The sequence below is a fragment of the Desmodus rotundus genome, chromosome 2 (assembly GCF_022682495.2).
Source record: "Desmodus rotundus isolate HL8 chromosome 2, HLdesRot8A.1, whole genome shotgun sequence".
Classification (NCBI taxonomy): domain Eukaryota; kingdom Metazoa; phylum Chordata; class Mammalia; order Chiroptera; family Phyllostomidae; genus Desmodus; species Desmodus rotundus.
In genome coordinates this window covers 147,531,767-147,550,157 of record NC_071388.1, presented here as the reverse complement: position 1 = coordinate 147,550,157, position 18,391 = coordinate 147,531,767, and the positions used below count along the sequence as shown (strand labels likewise).

The 18,391-nt window shown below is 42.9% G+C and overlaps 1 protein-coding gene across 12 annotated transcripts in view; it reads right to left on the bottom strand.

Annotated features, from left to right (window-relative positions):
• Nucleotides 1–3,098: 3,098 nt before the first annotated feature.
• Nucleotides 3,099–18,391, bottom strand: part of PKP4 (plakophilin 4) — a 239,995-nt gene continuing 224,702 nt past the window's right edge. For 9 of the 12 annotated variants that reach the window (XM_053918693.1, XM_053918695.1, XM_053918696.1 and 6 more), the window contains 7 exons: nt 18,027–18,177; nt 14,671–14,866; nt 10,416–10,497; nt 10,175–10,292; nt 7,550–7,678; nt 5,867–5,940; nt 3,099–4,102 (listed from right to left, as the gene is read on the bottom strand). In XM_053918693.1, the coding sequence (XP_053774668.1) occupies nt 3,854–4,102; nt 5,867–5,940; nt 7,550–7,678; nt 10,175–10,292; nt 10,416–10,497; nt 14,671–14,866; nt 18,027–18,177 (999 nt within the window). In that variant the 3' untranslated portion in view covers nt 3,099–3,853. The remainder of the gene's footprint in view (nt 4,103–5,866; nt 5,941–7,549; nt 7,679–10,174; nt 10,293–10,415; nt 10,498–14,670; nt 14,867–18,026; nt 18,178–18,391) is intronic. The other 3 variants (XM_053918698.1, XM_053918699.1, XM_053918700.1) reach the window with 2 other exon arrangements.

The following is an 18,391-nucleotide window of genomic DNA, read 5'->3' as shown; positions in this document are numbered from 1 at the left end:
TACATAGTATGGTGAAGCACCAACCTTATGTGCACATTTTGGTAAGTTTTGATAGATGTATATACGTGTGCGTAAGAGTCACTGCAGTCAAGATATAGCATTATCTCCAAAAGTTCTCTAGTCAATACCCTTCCCCATAGGCAACAACCATTCTGATTTTCTATCACTATCATGAGTTTTGACTGTTATTGAATCATCCAGTGTATGTGCGTCTGTGTGTGCATGCGTATACTCTTCTGTGTCTGCTTTCTTTCACGTTTTTAATCCGTGTTATTTGATGGCATGTTTTTACCCATGGTATTGTATCTGTGGCTCATGCTTTTTTATTGCTATTATTACACTACATCAATAATCACAAATTATCTTTTATTTTGGAAATTTGGGTTGTTTCTAGTTTTTGGCTATTATGAATAATGGTGCTATAAACAATTAAAATATCTAGTAAGTGGAAAGCAATGGCGATGTTTCCAAAATTTTTCTTATATGTGGTTGATCATGAAAATAAGACCACCATCCAGGGGATTTATGTGTTCCTCCAAAGGTATCGCTGAGGCCCCCAAACGAGAGGGTCACCTAGCAGCAGATTTTGTTTGAATGGGCCTAGTTTCATAGACATGACTTACAATAGTGTTTTAAGGGGAGTTGTCAGGCCAACCAAATAATCACACGTGTCAAAGTGATCTGGGCCTATTTCCCAAAATGAGGTTCACGTACCACTTTTGGAAGATGAATTTTGGTGTTGCAGGGACATAAATATTCACTTTTATGGTTACTTTGTGTTTATAGCAAGTAATTATGGTTTTTCCTTTAGAGCATTGATAGAGGTTCACTTGGCAAGTTTAAGAAAATGATGAAAAAATTTTCAGGAAATATTTCAGTTGGAACTCAAATTAGTAAAGTTTCAAAACATTGCCATTGTAGTTTAGACTGTAGAGCTAACTCACCCTGCTTCGGCCACTTATTCACTGTGTCATCTTTAGCAAGTTACTCTCCAAGTTTGCCTCAGGATCTGTAAAATGGGATATTAATACAGATCATACACTGCTGTGAGGATTAAGTGATAACGTATATGATACTCATAGCACACAGTGACTGCTTGATAAACTATTCACTGCAGGAATCAGCAATCATGTAGACGACCAAACACCAGCAACTGAAGGCTAGAACAGTTATGGGTCTGTGAGGTCATCATTTCTTACACTCATGGAACACCCATGAGCTTCAAAGGACATAACTTTTAAAAGGTATGCATCAGCAAAAGATATATACTCTAACAAGAAAAAAAACCTTCATCTATGACATTCAAAAATTAAGATCTCAATTACAACACTGCAAATCTCCATCACTCTCTTCCAGGCAAACTCCCCATTCCAAACCCAAACACTAAATTTTCAGGTCATAGGGGAGGAAGGAGTGAGGGAATGGTGTGCAGGCCAAGTGGTTCTGCCCTGAGCATTGCAGTCACCCAGGGAGGTTTTCAAGAATACTGATGCCTGGATTTACCTCTTGTGGTTTTGACTGGTCAGGGCGGGACCCTCCTAGTTGTGAAAACTACCCATGTGATTCTGATGTGGGATTGGGCTCACCAACATTGGCTCAGTTCAACTTCAAGCAGCAGGGTTGGGTGGAAGTGTTTTAACCGCTGGCTGAGTACAACTCCAGAACTCTTACCAAGGGGTGAATTCTGCAGGTTATTTTGGGAGATTAGAGTAGCAATAAAAAGTCAACTTTGTTTTAGTACACCTTGTTTATTCCTACAATTTAGAGAGAAGAGTGGGCTCAGTTTTTTGATCAATGGTACAGTTTTGCATTTTTCAGGCTCCTTTTGCAGTTTTTCTCTGGTCACAAGAGACGAACACTTGAGGGCATCTGATTAGCACACTATTCATCCACAGGCCTCTTTCCTGACCCCAACTGTCTGGCTGGAGGCCCACACAGTTCTTTGCAACCCAAATTTGGATCAGGTTTTGAAATGTTATCAGAATGGGGGACCTGGGTCCACTAAGCTACCCCAAAGACTAACGAGGTCACTAAAAGCAAGTTAGTTATTGTTAATCAGCTCAGGCCAGCTGCAGCTTCCCTTGTATTCTGGATTCCTCAAGCGGGCCTTGAACCCTGTCACAAAATATCAGGCTCAGGGAAGTCAGTGATTCAAAGCTCATGGGGTACCAGACATCTAAGTTCTGATGCCAGTTCCTCGGGGAAATCCAGCAGCCTCTGCTGTTTAGACGGCTGCTTTCTGAGCTCACCCAGGGGTAGCTGGGTGGTCTGACCGTGGGAAATGGCTCAGGTGTCATTTCAGAAACTTTCACATCAGAAAGGCCCCCAACTGGCCGATTTTAGGAAACTTCTTGCTTATGCTCAATTTTCATTTCACTTTGCTTCCTGATCTTGGGTTGTAGTCCAAAAGCAAGCAAGCACTTTTCTTTTGTGTCTCCTTCTGTATACACACATATAAGCATGTACATTTTAATCTATGATTTGTATCATGTTTGCAGAACGTACTAAGTCAACACCTCTGGATTCGATTTGCCACATCAGTTGTTTTCCAAGTAAGGTCCAAGGTGGAAACTGCAATTTGGGAAGGCCTTAGACTTTGGGCCTCTTGGAGCTGGTCCCCCTCATTGTCTTCACTGATGAAGAAAAGCTTACAAGTAATGCTGCCTGGGTATTATCAAGACTCCTGCCTACCCCTACCCTGTCTCTAACCCTGAAATTATTATGTCTCCTGGAATTACTCAACAAATGTCAAAAAGAGTGTATTGATTTAGTTAGGGCCAGGCTGCCAGATATAAGCGAATAGTTGTTAAACACATATAGCAGCTTGGAAAAAAAAAAAAAAGACAAAATAGCAAGGTGCATTAGATTCAAAACAGATCCCAAGAAATAAAAAATACTAAGACAGATAAAGAGGAGGAGAGTCCACAGCTTCAATCTTTGATATCATCCATCTTACAAAGTCTATTAACTATATAAAACTAGGAAAAGTCCAAAATAGTTGGATATATTTAAGCTGTTTCCAACATGTAATTAGAACTGCATATTAAATCTGCTTTTCTGTGTTACACACAGAAACTAAAAAAAGAACAGGAAACAAATTCCCAAGGATGAAATCTCCACATTTATTTCTCTTTCATGTGCATAGAAAATGGCAGTGAAGTGTCCTATGAAAGAGGCAGGGAATGGCCATGGCGCTGCTATACCCGACTGGACTTTGTGCTTCAAAGGTACACTACTCGTTTTTAAAAACAAAAGATGTAATTTGTTTTTAATTGCTAACAATTCATTGGATTCCCCATTTGTTTTCTCAGTTGTCAGTTTCTTCAAATCTCTTTTCAAATGACACACTGCATTACAAATGATGGCACTTAACCAATGTGGCATTTCCATATTTACACCAACAAAAGAAATTTACAAGACATAATAGCATACAATCTTGACATTTAGTAATAGCAATAAAACATGAAGGGCATCCATTTTATTTCATTTTCTGTACAAACTATCAGAACATAACTTTATTCACATTAAAAAAATCATTTTTAATTTGATTTGACCTACACATACCCCATCTCCTTTCACCCATTTCCCAATCTCTCATCACATCGCCCACACCTTCACCAATCTATGGAATCTATAAGTAATTAGACCTAACACCTAAATTAGAGCTTAGAAAGTTCTCTCTCTCAAATGTTTCCTCACTTCCCTGATAATTCCTCAAAAAAGAAAAAAAAAAAGCTCTTCACTCGTTCCTTCCATTTCACTTTCACATTTCATCAGCAAGTCAGCGCAACGGAATTTTCATCTCAATCCAAACAACGGTAGAAAGAGAGTTCCTCTACTGAGCATCTTGATGCTACACCCACGAGTCTGGGGACCCTGGGTACTGTTCTGCTCTATAAGAAGGTCGTTTAGTGGAATAGAAGTCTACGTAATTTGTGGTCGATTTCAGTCCATACTGTGTTGAATAATCAGTAGAAGCTGGAAAGTGAACTCGGTCATCAAAATAGGCATCTTCATAGCGATGAGGAGACTGCAAATACAATCTGTATGCATCAAAGTTCTTTCTCTGCGCATCATCTTGACTGTAATACAGCTGTTGATGCTGTTGACAAAATGAAAAAGCAAATAAATCAAAGCAATTTTTGGGAATACATGTTAAAGGAAAATTAGTGTGGGCTTCCTGCTTCATTTTAGAGCAATATTCAATTTTTTTGGTGAACTTATGGTTCAAAGTTGTTTCTGGTACATACTGTATGTTTACTGATAGACTGGAAGTATTTTGAATTATAGTTACAGTTGGGCTTGCGGTTTGCTCAAGTCCTGTCCTATAACCTGTAGAAACTGATGCCTCGGGAAAGCCAAAGATAGCCCCAGGCTAGCTTCCTCCTCCTCCTCCTCAGAGGCCCAGTTTGTGCCCTGGGGTGGAAAGACCTGTTACCTGGGCACGCCCAAGGTAAGGATAGCCTTGATTATTGCTTTGACACAGGGGAACCATTAACACGTGATGAATTAAGTTGGGGGGTTGGATTTTTGGGCTTTGGATAGTTGTACAACTGTAGAACCATCTTTTAAAACAGATACCTCAGAAATGAAGATTGAGTCCATTCCTCACTTTTAGAGAAATATGTAGTCTGGTGAACAACAGTTGCACTTTGGAAACCCTGCTGTACTACTAAAAGAATAAGCAATCTCTAGGCACAAGAGCAGTAAAATTAGAAAAGACACATGAGTAAATCTAATTCTAAATGAAAATTCTTCCCCAAGCCAAGGCTAATACATTTGTTTATAAGGAAGCAAGGTGAACCACGAGTGGGCACCCGCTCCCATTTCCTTTCGGGTTGTCTTTATCTCTGATCTCATATCAGTTTCTTCAAATATGTTTGGAGAAAAATTGTCATGTCTTTCTAATGTCTGTTTCCTCTTGATCATGCCCAAATTTCCTCACCAAGTAAGATTTGACAAATTTACGCACAGATGATCAACATCATATTCTGGAACTAAATGTATTCTAACATTATATGAATTTCAGAACTGAATTCTCTTTGTAATTTAAGAGTTATGATTCTGAGAATATATCTCCTGACTAAAAAACTATAGTATAAATTATGAATAACTTGGGAAGTTCCTTTCCTTCCATCTACAGAGAAAAGGTGATGAAATAGAGGGAGGTTTTGGAGAATCCTTATCTGAAAGACGGGATACAGGCTTGCTTGTGAAACCCCACTCGCTCACGTGTTACTGGAAGGTGAGAGGAGATAGCCGATGACCCAGGTGGACATGACATCATAAAGGACCACCCTGAATTTTAGGGCCCCCATAAAAGCAGAGATTGAATGGTACAGTCTGCGGGGTTCCCTCCAGCAGGGCTGAGGCCACTTCCACTTCTGAGACTAAGGGAGACCTGGCCATAGACTCACGTGTTTTCAAACCATGAGGGCCTGAGTGGGAGGGAGTCATGAAGATGGCAAATGAGGTGCACAAAGAAGAGAACCATGAGATGAGAAAATGGATTGTGCTTACCAACCTTTCCCCACCCAGAGGACGGAGGAGATTTTAGAGATTAACAGGGAAAATGACAGTGTGGAAAGGAAATTGTTGGACAAAGAATATGAGTCAAAGACTTCACAGCAGGTTCCCATCAGTGGCATGGTGGTCTCAGCAGCACCAATTTGGTTATTCAAGGCCATGAGGCTACTGTGCAAGTGATTTGCTTAAACCACGATGAGCTTCCGAGGAGTGAAGACCCCAGAGAAAGCTCCTCAGCCCCTGCCATGCTGGCCCAGCTCTGGGAGGTCACCGGCGAGGACCCCTTACTGTGTTGATGCCTGCTAATCGGCCTTCTGTAAAAATGATATTGCAAATTCACCTGTAGCCGTCTATTTTGTTCTCTTGCTGGTGAGGAATAGGAACTGATGTAAATTGGTGAAGGTTTGCTGGAGCCTGTAAGAAAATATTTTATGAAATTAAAACTAGAGCTCATTACTCTGGTCCATTAAACTGCGTGGGCTCCCTTCACTAGCACTGACGTAGCCTGCCTCCCCGGGGCCAGCGGACTGGGACATCTTGGGCTCCCTGGACCTAGCCTGGCTGCTGCCTACCCCAGGGCTGTAGGAGCTAACGAATAGGCTGTGTGTGCTTCACCAAAAAGCAATGCCGACGCATAGCTTATCCAAAAAGGATTTCTTCTCAACCCCTGGTCATCCTAGGGCACTGGTCACACCTGAAGATCTTCCTGGCTGGCTCTGAAAAGCAGCCTTGCTCCTTTAGGCTGAGGAACATCACTTTTCCAAAGCTATGAGCTAGGACACTGGGTCAGACGGGGAAAGGGAAACATGAGAGCAAGCTCCATGCCTTTAAAACAGCTTTGATTCCAAATCCCAGCTCCTAGCAAGAGCAGGCACAGGTGTGTTCTGAGCAGTCTGGCCACATGGAGGCATATCTTGTTTGCCATATTACTACTTTTTACTTTTAAAACAAAAAGAACCTCGTGATTAGTAGTCTTCAAGAGTCCACAGTAGACTCCTGATGCTGATGATGTCATAGGTTACCCTTCCATTATTGTTAAAGCTAGTGAAGATTGTTACCTGTTTTTTTTTTTTTTAATGAGGAAAATGAAACATACTTGAGGCAAATTAGTTTATTGAAGCAAGCAAAGATACAGAAGGGTGTGCATGCTAAGGAGGCAATCTTAAAATAAAGCAGGCTGCTGCAAATCTGAAGTAACAATGCATTGCCGTTTGAATGTGCAGTTCTTTTGCAAAGAGCTTGATGTTGGAAATGTAGCATCTGCAATTTTCTGAGCTATTAATTGCCATAGTAACAACAGTCGATTAGTAAACAGTCCTGTGAAATCACAATTTCAAAGACAACAGCATAACTGAGACCGCTCCCCCAGCAGTTAAGTTGCCATCAGCTTTTATTTCTTTTTAATAAATAGGTCTTTTGAGAAAAGAGTACTTTTTTCTGATAGCTCACACTGCCTTATTTGAAACCTCTGAAGTAGTTACAATATGCAAGGTAGTTGAGAATGGGGACAATAGGAAATCTTGGTAACTCTTCGGGTTGGCATTCTTTCAATCAAGTATATGCACAGCTTTCAGAATAGGACACAAAATAGTAATACTGATAACATTATTTTTGTTATTCTTAAAAAATAATCACTCTGAGGAGAATCACATTATACATTTTGTTATTCATTCAAACTCTTCCATTCTCAGGCCGGCCTAGGAGATATGGCCCTGCAAAGTGGCACAGAGCTGGGGTTCTCATGCACTGGGACATACAGGGAGAGACCGCACTTGAGCAGGGAGCAGGGGAGCCAGAAATCTTCTCATTCGGATGCAGTGCTCTATACCTCAGCTTATTTAACTTATAACAAGCAGAAAAGGCAACAGCCCCCCAAAGCGGGAAACAGAGAGACTGGAATGTGGTTTGCTGCTGGGGGGACCGTCTCAGTGTAGGCATGGGTGATTTCCCAGGCTGCCGGCCGAGTGCCTGGGAACACACAGCTTTTCGAGGTACTCTATCACACACCCAACTGGCATCTTACCAGGGTACAGGCCTTTCTGTGTGGCATCCCCTTGGCTATTGTAATACTGCATAGGTGGCTGGGTCCTATCGTATTCAGAGCGAGGGTCTCTGATTCCTAACAGTGCTGGTGAGGAAGAGGTGCTGCCGACTGAAGGGAGAGGCAAAAGCAGGAGGGAGAGAGAAAGAGGAGAAGAAACAGAAATCAGATTGTCAGTGCCCCTGGAAAACCCTCTCTGGAAAAACAAAGGTCAGTAATTAGAAGTGCCGTGCAGCTGGTGCTAAAAAGTCAGCTCTGAGCAGCGCTGTGAGTTGCAGAGCAGTCAGCCCCTCGGTAACTGGAAGGCGACCTGCAGGACTGCCACTGGGAAGCGCTGTCAAAACCTGAGCTCACAGGCTGCCCAGTTGGGGATGCACAACACAGGGGTCAGGCAGGGTTCCCCAACAGCTGCCTTGGGTGCCTCAACCAGGCCCCTGACAGTGAGCGAGAACGACTAGCCACACAAGAGTTCCATTTCCTGCTGTATGAGCTCGGTTCATCTGCCTGGAAAACACCCATCTGTTACCCTTTATGTATAGCTCTTCAGTAAATAAATAGATGTTTTCTGGGATATTTTGATTTCTAATTGTCTCAAAAATATCTGCATCTTCAAATGTGTTTGAATAAGAGTACCCAGCCCATAAAATTTACAATTCTTTTTATGGTGATTGGCTGTGGTGATCAGGGAAATTATGTAAACTCAGTAAGCTCAGCTCATCCCGAATCTCACGGTGCTGAGAAGACTGGCTCACAGAGGCCCAGATTTTTTATCCCAGCTTGAGCCGAACATTTTATGGATACATAGGTCTCCTCTTGGACATTTTTGCATGAAAGGAGAACACTGCATATCTTTTTTTTCTCATTCAAAGATCATCTTGCTTGCACTACAGTTAATTATAAATTAGAGGTCACCCATCCACCTGACTGGCTTGAAAGCAGCAGCACCCAGACCCTGCCACCACCAGCGGGTTTGCATGCACCAATGCTTTCAGAGAAAGACTGCCATTGAAAGTTCTTCCTTAAAATACCACTTCTCTGACACAGGGTGGCTCCGCGTTAAACAAGGGTGAGCATCCATGGGCAGTGAGCATTAATGGGCAGCGTCCATGTGCAACTCACCTCGCTTACTTTCTAGAAGGTGCTAGGACAGACAGCAGACCCACTTGCCTCCCACAAGTACATTAGCAAGACATCAGAGGTGCCCACCAACAGCTTCCACACTAGTGCTCAGGGGTGGGTAATCAGTCCTTGGAGTAACTGGAGAAACAGTGTGAGTTATATTCTACCTCTGAGCAAACCCCACAGAGGTACCTAGGAACTTGGACGGGGCTCAGCAACACTGTCTAGTGTGTATAATATAAACAAGTTTGTGGTTTAGTAACTGTCTTTATCTGTCTGAAATTATTCTTTTGTCTGTATATATGCCTTCTTTTACGCAGCCAACCCTCTTACTTCCCCTTTTATCCCTAACTGAGTCCCTAAATAATTCTCAGCATTTTAATAAAAGAAGACAGCCTCAGGCGACACCTGGGAGCTGGGCAAAGATGTCAAATAATAGGCACAGGTCTCTTTGAAGAGGACAACCCATAATTTAAAGCTAAGATATAAATACACACCATAACTGTGGGCACAAATAATTTTTAAAAGTTCCTAGTACAAGTGGAGACATCCAGTTATGTGACAAAAACCACTGGTCACATATTAGTCTTCTTGGACACGTATATCCACATGAGAAATAATACTGCCAGTTGTAGCACAGTCAAATACAATTGATAATATTTATATGTCAGAATGAGAGATTTATAGTCAAAGAAAGAATATTACTTTCCCTGTTTCATTTAGTTAAGAATTAAATTTATAGGACTTAACTTGGTAGTAATATTCCGTCCTTACATGTAAAAAAAAGTAGTCTGAATCTCAAAACATTCTTTCTACCAAATTAAACTCAACCAATAAGTAGGTAGCAAATCAAAGGGAATTCCTGTAAACCTACCTGTAGGGCCTGCTCCCATTAGTCATGGAGGCTGGGGGTCTGGAATGCAGCCAGGGGATGGAGGCTTAACTGGTGAGGAAGGTGTAGGAGGAGATCATAGCTCTCCCAGGCTGTGCGTATCAAGATCCTGTCTAAGGGACCTCGTATGAAAGAGTTTTCACCCAGAAAACTCAAAATCACTTTGGAGGAGATTCCAAACTTACAGCCAGCAGGCAGGCACAGCAACCATTTTCAGGCACACATGTGGGGTTCTCAAACTGTGCTCCTAGCTCTCCTCCACCTGCATCCCCGGGGCAGTTTGTCAAATGTGATTGCTGGGCCGCCCCTTCATAAACCTAGTGAAGCAGAATCTTGGGGGAGGAGTTGGGATGGAGGGCCCTGAGATACTTGTATGCATTGCGGTTGGTGTAAATTTGCATAAACTTTTAAAATGAAAGGATTCATTCCTAAAGTGAGTTTGTTGCTTACAGTGGCACGTGGTTCCCAGAGACTGGAGGAGCAAGGATTGTTTGAATATGACAGGCTTAATCAGCTTATGTTCGATCTTATCTGGGCGAGAAACAAAATCTGTCACACAAACATTCTCACCAAAAAAGCGGAGTTTACCCACTGACCTGACTGAATGATGGGTGACATCTGTTGGTTGGTGGTAGACAAGGAAGGATGTGACTTGAAACGGTCTCGCTCTAACGTTGACACAGGTGTAATAAAATGGTTCTGATTCCACCCATCCTGTGGAATTAAAGGAGAAAAAGAAACCTCTCAAAATGAATAATGACATTTCATTACAATAAATGATTATGGATGTGTGCTCTGATGAATGCTAATTATGCCAGAGCTATTCTTGTAAGTTACCTTTTTATAAATGCTCCGGAGGTCCCGATATTGCCATAATGTATTCAAGACCTGGGCTGCTGCCTTCACCACTTTCAGAGATCTAGGGAGAGAGAGTGGATGTTAATGACTGTGGGCGGCACAGCCTCAGGCTCCTAAAGATTCAGGCTGCAAACCAGTGGCCCAGAGGCCGTCTCTCCAAGGACCAGATGGCATGGAATCCGCTGCTAGAAAACACCACCAAAGAAGCAGGTGCACCCTGGAGTCAGTTAAGTTCAGGGCTGGCTAGGAGTGGTGAGAACCAAAGTGAGGCTCCTAGGCAGTCAGCTCGGCTGTGAGAAGCGAGGGTTGGCATGAGCCTGTGACCTCTAGGTTGAGAGCCTCTTTCAGCCTCCCCATGAGAGGGGCCCCGAGCCACTCCTCTTCATGTCTACCAAGGCGCTAACTTTGCTGGGGCTTTTGGATTAATGTGACCATGACCACACACCCTGAGTGTCTGAGGACCCTCATAAGTTAATTTAGTATGTCTCCCCCCATTATTAGGCCTTGATAAAACACCTTCATTGCCTTATCATTTATACCTCCATGTAAACAAATGTACATATGTGCTCTGTTTGATGTAGAAAATACGGTCAGTTACTACTGCCCCTCTCTGAAGACATGGTACTGAACCAAAGTGCTCTATGTAAGCCCTTCTCCCCTGAGTCACTGCCGCTCATCCTTGGGGCTGCTTCTGTGAACCGGTGGCCTCACCAGTAAGTGAAGAGGAACATGCAGCTTCCTGCTTCAGCAAAGGCCCTCAGATTCCCCCCCGGGTTCATCTGTTGTTCATTTGGGTTCATTTGTTGGGGGTGGAGCAGTGCTCAGGGAATCAGGCATAAGGATGGCTGACTACCTTTCTTCAGAATTCATTTTAACAATGAAAACTGACTTTAAATATACAACATGGATCCAAAATCTGATTTCCCTTTTTACTCCTTATCTTCCCAATTAAACTCTCCTGAATACAGGAAGAGAGGTGAGCTGGCGGTAAGCACTGTCTCCACTTCTCACAACAGGCTGTCTGGGTTGCTAATGATTCTGAGGTTGGTGAGGGCAGAGGAAAGGGAAATTCGGGGCTTCGCCCCCTCCGTTCCTGGAGGTAGGGCATTTCTGAATTCCTCCACCCCTCCTCCCACCAAGACTTCCTCTTCTCAGTCAGTGTTCCTGACAAGTCAAGGGCAGAACCAGGTCAAACCAACCCACTCAATGCCTTTCTAAATTATATGTTTTCAAAATGGACCACAGAGCAAGGAGATACTTCAAAGAAACGAACAGAAACGAAATTTCAGACACCCACGGTGGACTCACAGGGTCTCAACGCCTCCCAGCCCTCTCACTCTCAGGGTCCTGGCTTTCATGCTATTGTTCATCTCCCTGTCTTTCAGTGCCAGGCAGCGGGGACAGAGGCAGAGAGGCAGACCCTGTGCCTGGCTCCAAGGGCTACCTGAAACACTTGACAAAGCAGGGGCACGCCAGGTACACAAACAGCTAGGCTAAGGTATTTTTAGAGACAAATTCTATGAGCAGAAACCTGACTCCTGAGAAAAGCAAGGGAGTTTCTCTGTTCCCCTTTGCAGCACAACTCCTAGAAAGAGTTATATATTCTCATCCCCAATTTCTTTCATCTTATCTTCTTTTAAACCTATGACCTCAATATTATATTCCACTGGAGTCTCAACCCTCCTCCTACTGGATTGAACAAGAGCATGTGGCATGTGCTCACCTTTGAAACACCTCCTTCACTTGGCTCCTGGGATACCACATGTTCCTGGTTTTCTTCTGAATGATCTGGCTACTCATTATTGGGTTCATTTGCTGGCTCTTCATCTCCTTGGCCTCTAACTAGGAGGGACATCAGCCCTTGAGCCTCTTATGTATCTCCATCTACTACTTTATTGCTCTCAGCCACTTCTCTGAACATGCCATTTATACACTGATGCCTCCCGAATTTGTATTTCTAGCCAGGACCTCTATTCTGAACTTCTGCATATTCTTCTGCTGACCAGACACTCAGGTGGATGTCTAAAAGATGCCTCAAATGTAGTATGTCTAAAACAAACTCCTGATTTTCCCGAAAACCCGCTCCTCCTGCAGGCTTCCCTATGTAGCTACGTGGCAATTCCATCCTATGGTATCTTTTGCCAAAGACCTTGAATCCTTTGACATTTAGCTCCTCTCACAGTGCTCATGTAACCCTTTAGCAAATTCCGCTACCCTACCTTTCAACCGTGTCAGAACCGACCACCACTTCACCACCCCAACTGCTGACACCGCAAGTCTCTAGCTGGGGGGATGGTTTGTCACTACGATACCTTTAAGGAATGTCAGATCCTACCCTTCCTCTGCTCAACACTCCCAATGGCTTCCGGTTTTACTCAGAGTAAAAGTCCAAGTCCTTACGCTGACTTTCCTTCCCCTCCTTTCCCCCTGACTTGCTCTGTTCTGGTCCCATTGGCTTCATCACACGAGACACTCTCCATCTTGGGGCCGTTCTCATGTAGTTCTCTCTGCCCGATGTGCTGCTCTTCCCTCAGAGACCATGCCACTCCCTTCCTCCCCTCCCCTAGGTCTGTGTTCAAAAAACAGTCTCCCTGAGGCCTCTCTGACCCACCTGTCTAAAGTTGTGATCTCCTCTCTCTACCCTGCCACGCCCTATCACCTTCTCTGGTTGTATTATTTGCCCTACTGCTCACCACCATCCGACAGGCCAAAGTGTATTTTTCCCTCAGTTGATGCCTCGCCTCCCTCACCCATGGAACACAGCTGGCCGAGGGCAGAGGCTGCTGTGTGCTCTGCTCACTGCCGCAGCAGACAGGGGGTAGGCAACACGCCCTCGGGGAGTACATGATAAGGAAAGGTAAGTATGTGTTCAGCAGATAAGTTGATTTGATGTAGGACTTTCTGAATCTCTTTGGAAAAAAGAAATTGGTGAGGAATTCTTTTTTTTACTATGCAAAGTTTCAGCACTGGTTTGGGATTTCTCCAGCTCCTCTGTCTGCCTTTCACAAATGAAGGCTGTAACAAAATTTTAAGAGCACAAAAAGTGATTATGGTACCTCTCCAGTGGAGGGGATTTGGAGGGGGAGTTAATGGACTGAATCTTAGCTTTATCTGTAATGTTTCATTTCCTTTAAAATAAAAATGAGAGTGTGTATTTTTATTATTAATGGAATAAAAATATACATAAGTAAATGACTGAAAGGAAATACGGTTAATGTTGATAACTGTAGTTTCTGGAGGAAGAATAAATTTTGTAACGTAATTCTTATATTTCAGAAATTCCTTCAAAAGTATAACCTAAATGACAAGGCATAGTAAGTTCTAGAATTAACTGTCACTCAGACAATTAATAATTATTTACTGAGCACCTGTTAGGGGCCAGGCTTTTTGTTATAGATACAGAGGGTACAGCAGTGCACAACAAGACAAAGTCCCCGCTGCTGGGGGAGCCAGAGCCGGAGAAAGCTGTAACAACTTACAGGGGGAAGCAGCGCTGCGAAGAACAGAGCGGGGGAAGAGGGTGGAGAGTGGGGAGAGAGGGGCCATTTTACTAGGATTGTGTGGCTGCTGTTCTGTTGTGTTGTACAGGCACCAAGCAGCCTTACTTTCCACTTCCTCTGAAGGAATCTCTGAGTTGATACTAAGACAAATTCATAGTCATGCTACAGCTCCAGGAGAAACACCTTCTATTTTTGTCATTGATTCTCTGATCCCTGCTTTTCTTGCTTCATCAATTAGGTGTCACCCGGAAGCAAAGGGAAACGCAGGATGCAAACCCCGGGCACATCCTGAGGCCACACAGCAGGCCCTGCTGCAGAGCGGTGACTTTAATATTTTCTAGGCAGCTGCAGAGGAATCAACCCCTCTACAGAGGACTGAAGATGTTCTTACAGAACAGGCCTGGAGCAGAGCCCAAGGTGCAAGGGAAACGGGGCTCCCGGATTTTTCTCAGCATGGCATTTCTGATTCTTCCAGGGTCGGCAAAACCAAATGTGACTTTAGAGACAAAAATGAATGTTGAGGTGTTATAATACAGTAAAAACCAGAAAAAGGGCCATATGACTGTGAATGCCTGTCCCAGCAAACCCACTGAAAATGGTTAGCTTGTTGGCATACAAAACAATGCAGAAATACATCCTTTCCAATAGGAAACACATCCTCGACAAAAGCCCTTCTCACAGGACCATCCCAGGAATTAGAGGCTTGTGATCTCGTCTCCTTGCAGCAAACTTGCCTGTCTCCTCTGCCCTTGGTTATGTTCACCAGCTTTTCTATGCCCCCGGAGTCGGCCAGGGCTTTGGCGTTCTCCATGTTTTTGCTGGTGACCTCATGCAGAGCACAGCAGATGGCCGCCATGGTCTCATCAGACAGCACGCTGGGGCCTGTGCCTCCGGGAAGTCGGTTCACCAGGTCTCGCATGGCATATTTACCTGCCAAATGCAAAAGATTTCATTCTACTTTCAGAAGGTTTTTGTTATTGTTCTTGAAGGACTGTGACTGTGTAGTCTCTTAGTAACAAGACCTCAAAAGAGAACATAACAGGGAAAGAAACTATAGCAAAGAATAAAATGAGAAATATTAACTATAAGGGGAAAGGTAACATTTATTGCAATGTCACTTGAAGAAGTGACTGGTTTATAAAACATTGTAATATTGTAAATAGCTGAAATAAAATGTAAATCAGTATATAAAATCAAGTTGCTTTAGTTCAACTATTTTCATTACAGAAAGAAATAAAGGAATTATGATAGTAAATTTAATTCTTGATTCAATGCTTATGCATCAAAAATACCTGTTTCCTTTAACAGCTTTTGAAAACTTTTTGTTGAATAAGGTTTAAAGCTGGACAAAGTACGACACCAAATAATACTTATCATTAAATCTTTCTCGATCTTACCATTTGAACTATGCAAAGTTACACATTTTATTAAGTTGAGTATGTATCAGCTGTTCTGACATCAGTAGTGAAGACAACATGTTAGTTTCTTTTAAAGAAGATACAAGTATAATTTTGGTATTATAATTATGGATATGTTACTTCCCAGGAGTGATTCAATAATAACAATAATAATAATAATAAAGTTCTTGATAGGACAGGCTGGGAATCCGCTAGCTACTGAAGTATATCTTTAAGATATTCAATTTCTCTTACTCTTCTCTAAAAAGAGATTCTCTTTCGCTTTTTCAATTTCAATTACCAAGTGACAAACTGGAATAATTGCACTACAAACAAAAGAAATTAACTACAGCCCAAGTAAATATTTTCTTAGTTTTTTTTCTTTCCTCAGCTAATACATGGGCTTTTATTAAAGACCTATTTACATACACTGGTAAGTAGTAGAAGACGAGCCATGACTGCATGCTGCGTAAGTCACAGTGCGCAGAAGGGGAGACCGGCTTCCTCCCAGCACAATGTTACGAAGAGTGGAAAAACTGCCCTGACACTGTAAGCCAGAGGATAAATGTGGTTTTTAAGAACAGATGGTAAGTTAGCACTGATGATTTCGAATACTCACAAAAGCCCGAAAGGCCCAAGATGTGTAATTTATCATTTTGCTAAGGTGTAGCTTTAAATTGTACTCCTGACTCGTGGGATAAGGCAGATCACTGCACTGGTGAGTGAGCCCTGTGGATCCCACAGAGCCTGTGGCTCCAGACAGCTTGGTTGGTTGGAATATGCAGTAACTTTTGTGAAGGGACAAAACTTTGTTTACTTGAGAAAAATGGCTCTGAAGAGACAGTCCATTGCTAGTGCTGGTAATGGCCATGAGGAGAGTCAAGGGGTCAGAGAAGTGGATGAGTCACGTCCTGATTCCAGGAGGAGCTCAGACCTCTTAGGAAGGAAGGACTCTTTACAGGGAAACTAGAAAAAGTAATTCATGAAACAGGGCAAGAGTGCTCCAGGTGGGTAAAAAAATACTCGACAGTGGAGAGGGAAAATGCTCGTGGAAGTTTAAAAGGGAGATGGGATGTTCAGAGACAACTCAGGGATGCACCGAGAGAAGGCTGACACTCTGCTGTTCAAAGACTTGGGGCTCCGGAGTATTGGCCCTCCACCTTCCGCTCTCCTTTGTCTCCTCCCTTCAGATTTAGGTGTCAACCCTTCATTTTTTAGCATTAAGAACTCCCAAACTACATGTGCTCTTTTATAAGAAATTCTAATAAAAATTTAACAAAAATAACTTAAAAATATCTTTTTAGAGACCTAAAGGATTTCTTTCAAGGAAGTGTGTGGACTAAGAGTTACGACACATCTACTGGAATCAGGCAGGCACTAGACTGTATGAACAGGGCAGGAAAGCTCCTTTCCTCTCCATGGGGGAGGATTTGACTCAAAGAAATGGTGTGTTAAGAGTAGGTTAACCCAGGCGATAATTTAAAATAGCAACTGTGCCAGGCACTGTGTGAGGGGCTTTTCTCTAAGTTGCCAGTGAATCCTCACAGCAGCTCTTTAAGGTAAACATTATTGCCCTATTGTCTCTTTCCCTCTCTTGCTATCTTCATTTTTGTCTCCCTCCCTCTCTAATGACGGATGCATTTTAATGAGTTCAATATACATATATTTACTAATTCACACGAAGTCTTATGAAATTTCCCCTCCCTCTCCTCTGACCTGCCACAGCTGTGGGGCTGGCCAGGCACTTGGCGGTTTATAAGTAGCTGCCTCACCCTCTCATTTCATTTACACAGCACACCCATGGAAGGATGAGGACAGCAGGCACCGCCAGCTCTCTTCCAGAGATGGGCTGAGGAAGTTTTCTACTTAGATGAAGGAACGGAGCCCAGTGGGCTCAGTACAGGAACTGCCCCCCCGCCCCCCACCCCGCCAGGTTCCATAGCCAGTGAGTAGCAGATCCAAGGTTTACCCTGAGGTCTTCTGGACCATCTCTGGTCTCTTCCTCACTCCATACTCTCTGCTTGAGATGTGGCAATGCCCTGGAGGCAAGCAAGCTAAGCCTCCCAGGGTGCAAAACTTGAAGAGGCGCCTGTTCTCAGGTTCAACTCTATGTCTGGGTGGACCTGAGGGTAAAAATGCCTCCTGAAATTTTGTATCCTGTGTGCCTCATTGCCTAACCCTAGTCCCGACCCTGCCCTAGGATGGAAATGGCCTCGGGACAATGAGTCTACTCTGCCTAGGGTTGAGCAATTACACAGACCTGAGAGGGAAAAGCTACAAACCTTTTGCGTGGTTTCTTTTTCTTTAAATGTAGAACATTGTAGTGTTGGAAGTATCAGTCTCAAGACTCAGAAATGAAGTAAAATTTATTTTGTTTCTCTAGAAATGAATCTCTCTTAGGAAATGGAGACATCAAATCTATTAAGTAGTGTTGTAATGTATAAGTGAAATTGCTAACTTTTCTGAAAATGTACCTTCCTTAATCAAGATTTAATTAATGAATCTGCCTTTTGATGAAAAGGACTAGTCATAAAGAATAGACAGCAGGGGTGCCCAAATATGCAAAGAAAACAGGACCAGGACTCCGTTGCTAATAATTTTAAATGTCATATTTTTTTAAATCAAAAGAAGAGTTTTATAAATGTAGTTAGTCGTATTCTCTCCTTATAGCTCACCTGGTCACCAGAACATACCTATGAGCTCCTTGTTGCGAACATCTAGTGCCATATTCCTCAAGGCAGTCGCCACAGAAGAAACCACTCTATCATTATCCATTCTCAGAAGTTCTACAAGGATGGGGAGCCCTTTTTCTTTGCGGACGGCTGCCCGGATGTACGCTGCAAACTAGTGAGCAAAGAGCAAAACAAGACAGTAAGTAACCTAGAACAGAGTTCAACTCACAGATGTTAATGTTGCCTAAAAATGATGTTTCTAAAAGATGAACTAACAGATTAAATGTTTTCTTTCCAATTGGAGATTATATATGTGGTGTCAGTAAAGAGAAAATCATAGTTTGGGATAAAGACAGTCTAGGACGACTGATTAAAAAGAAAAAAAA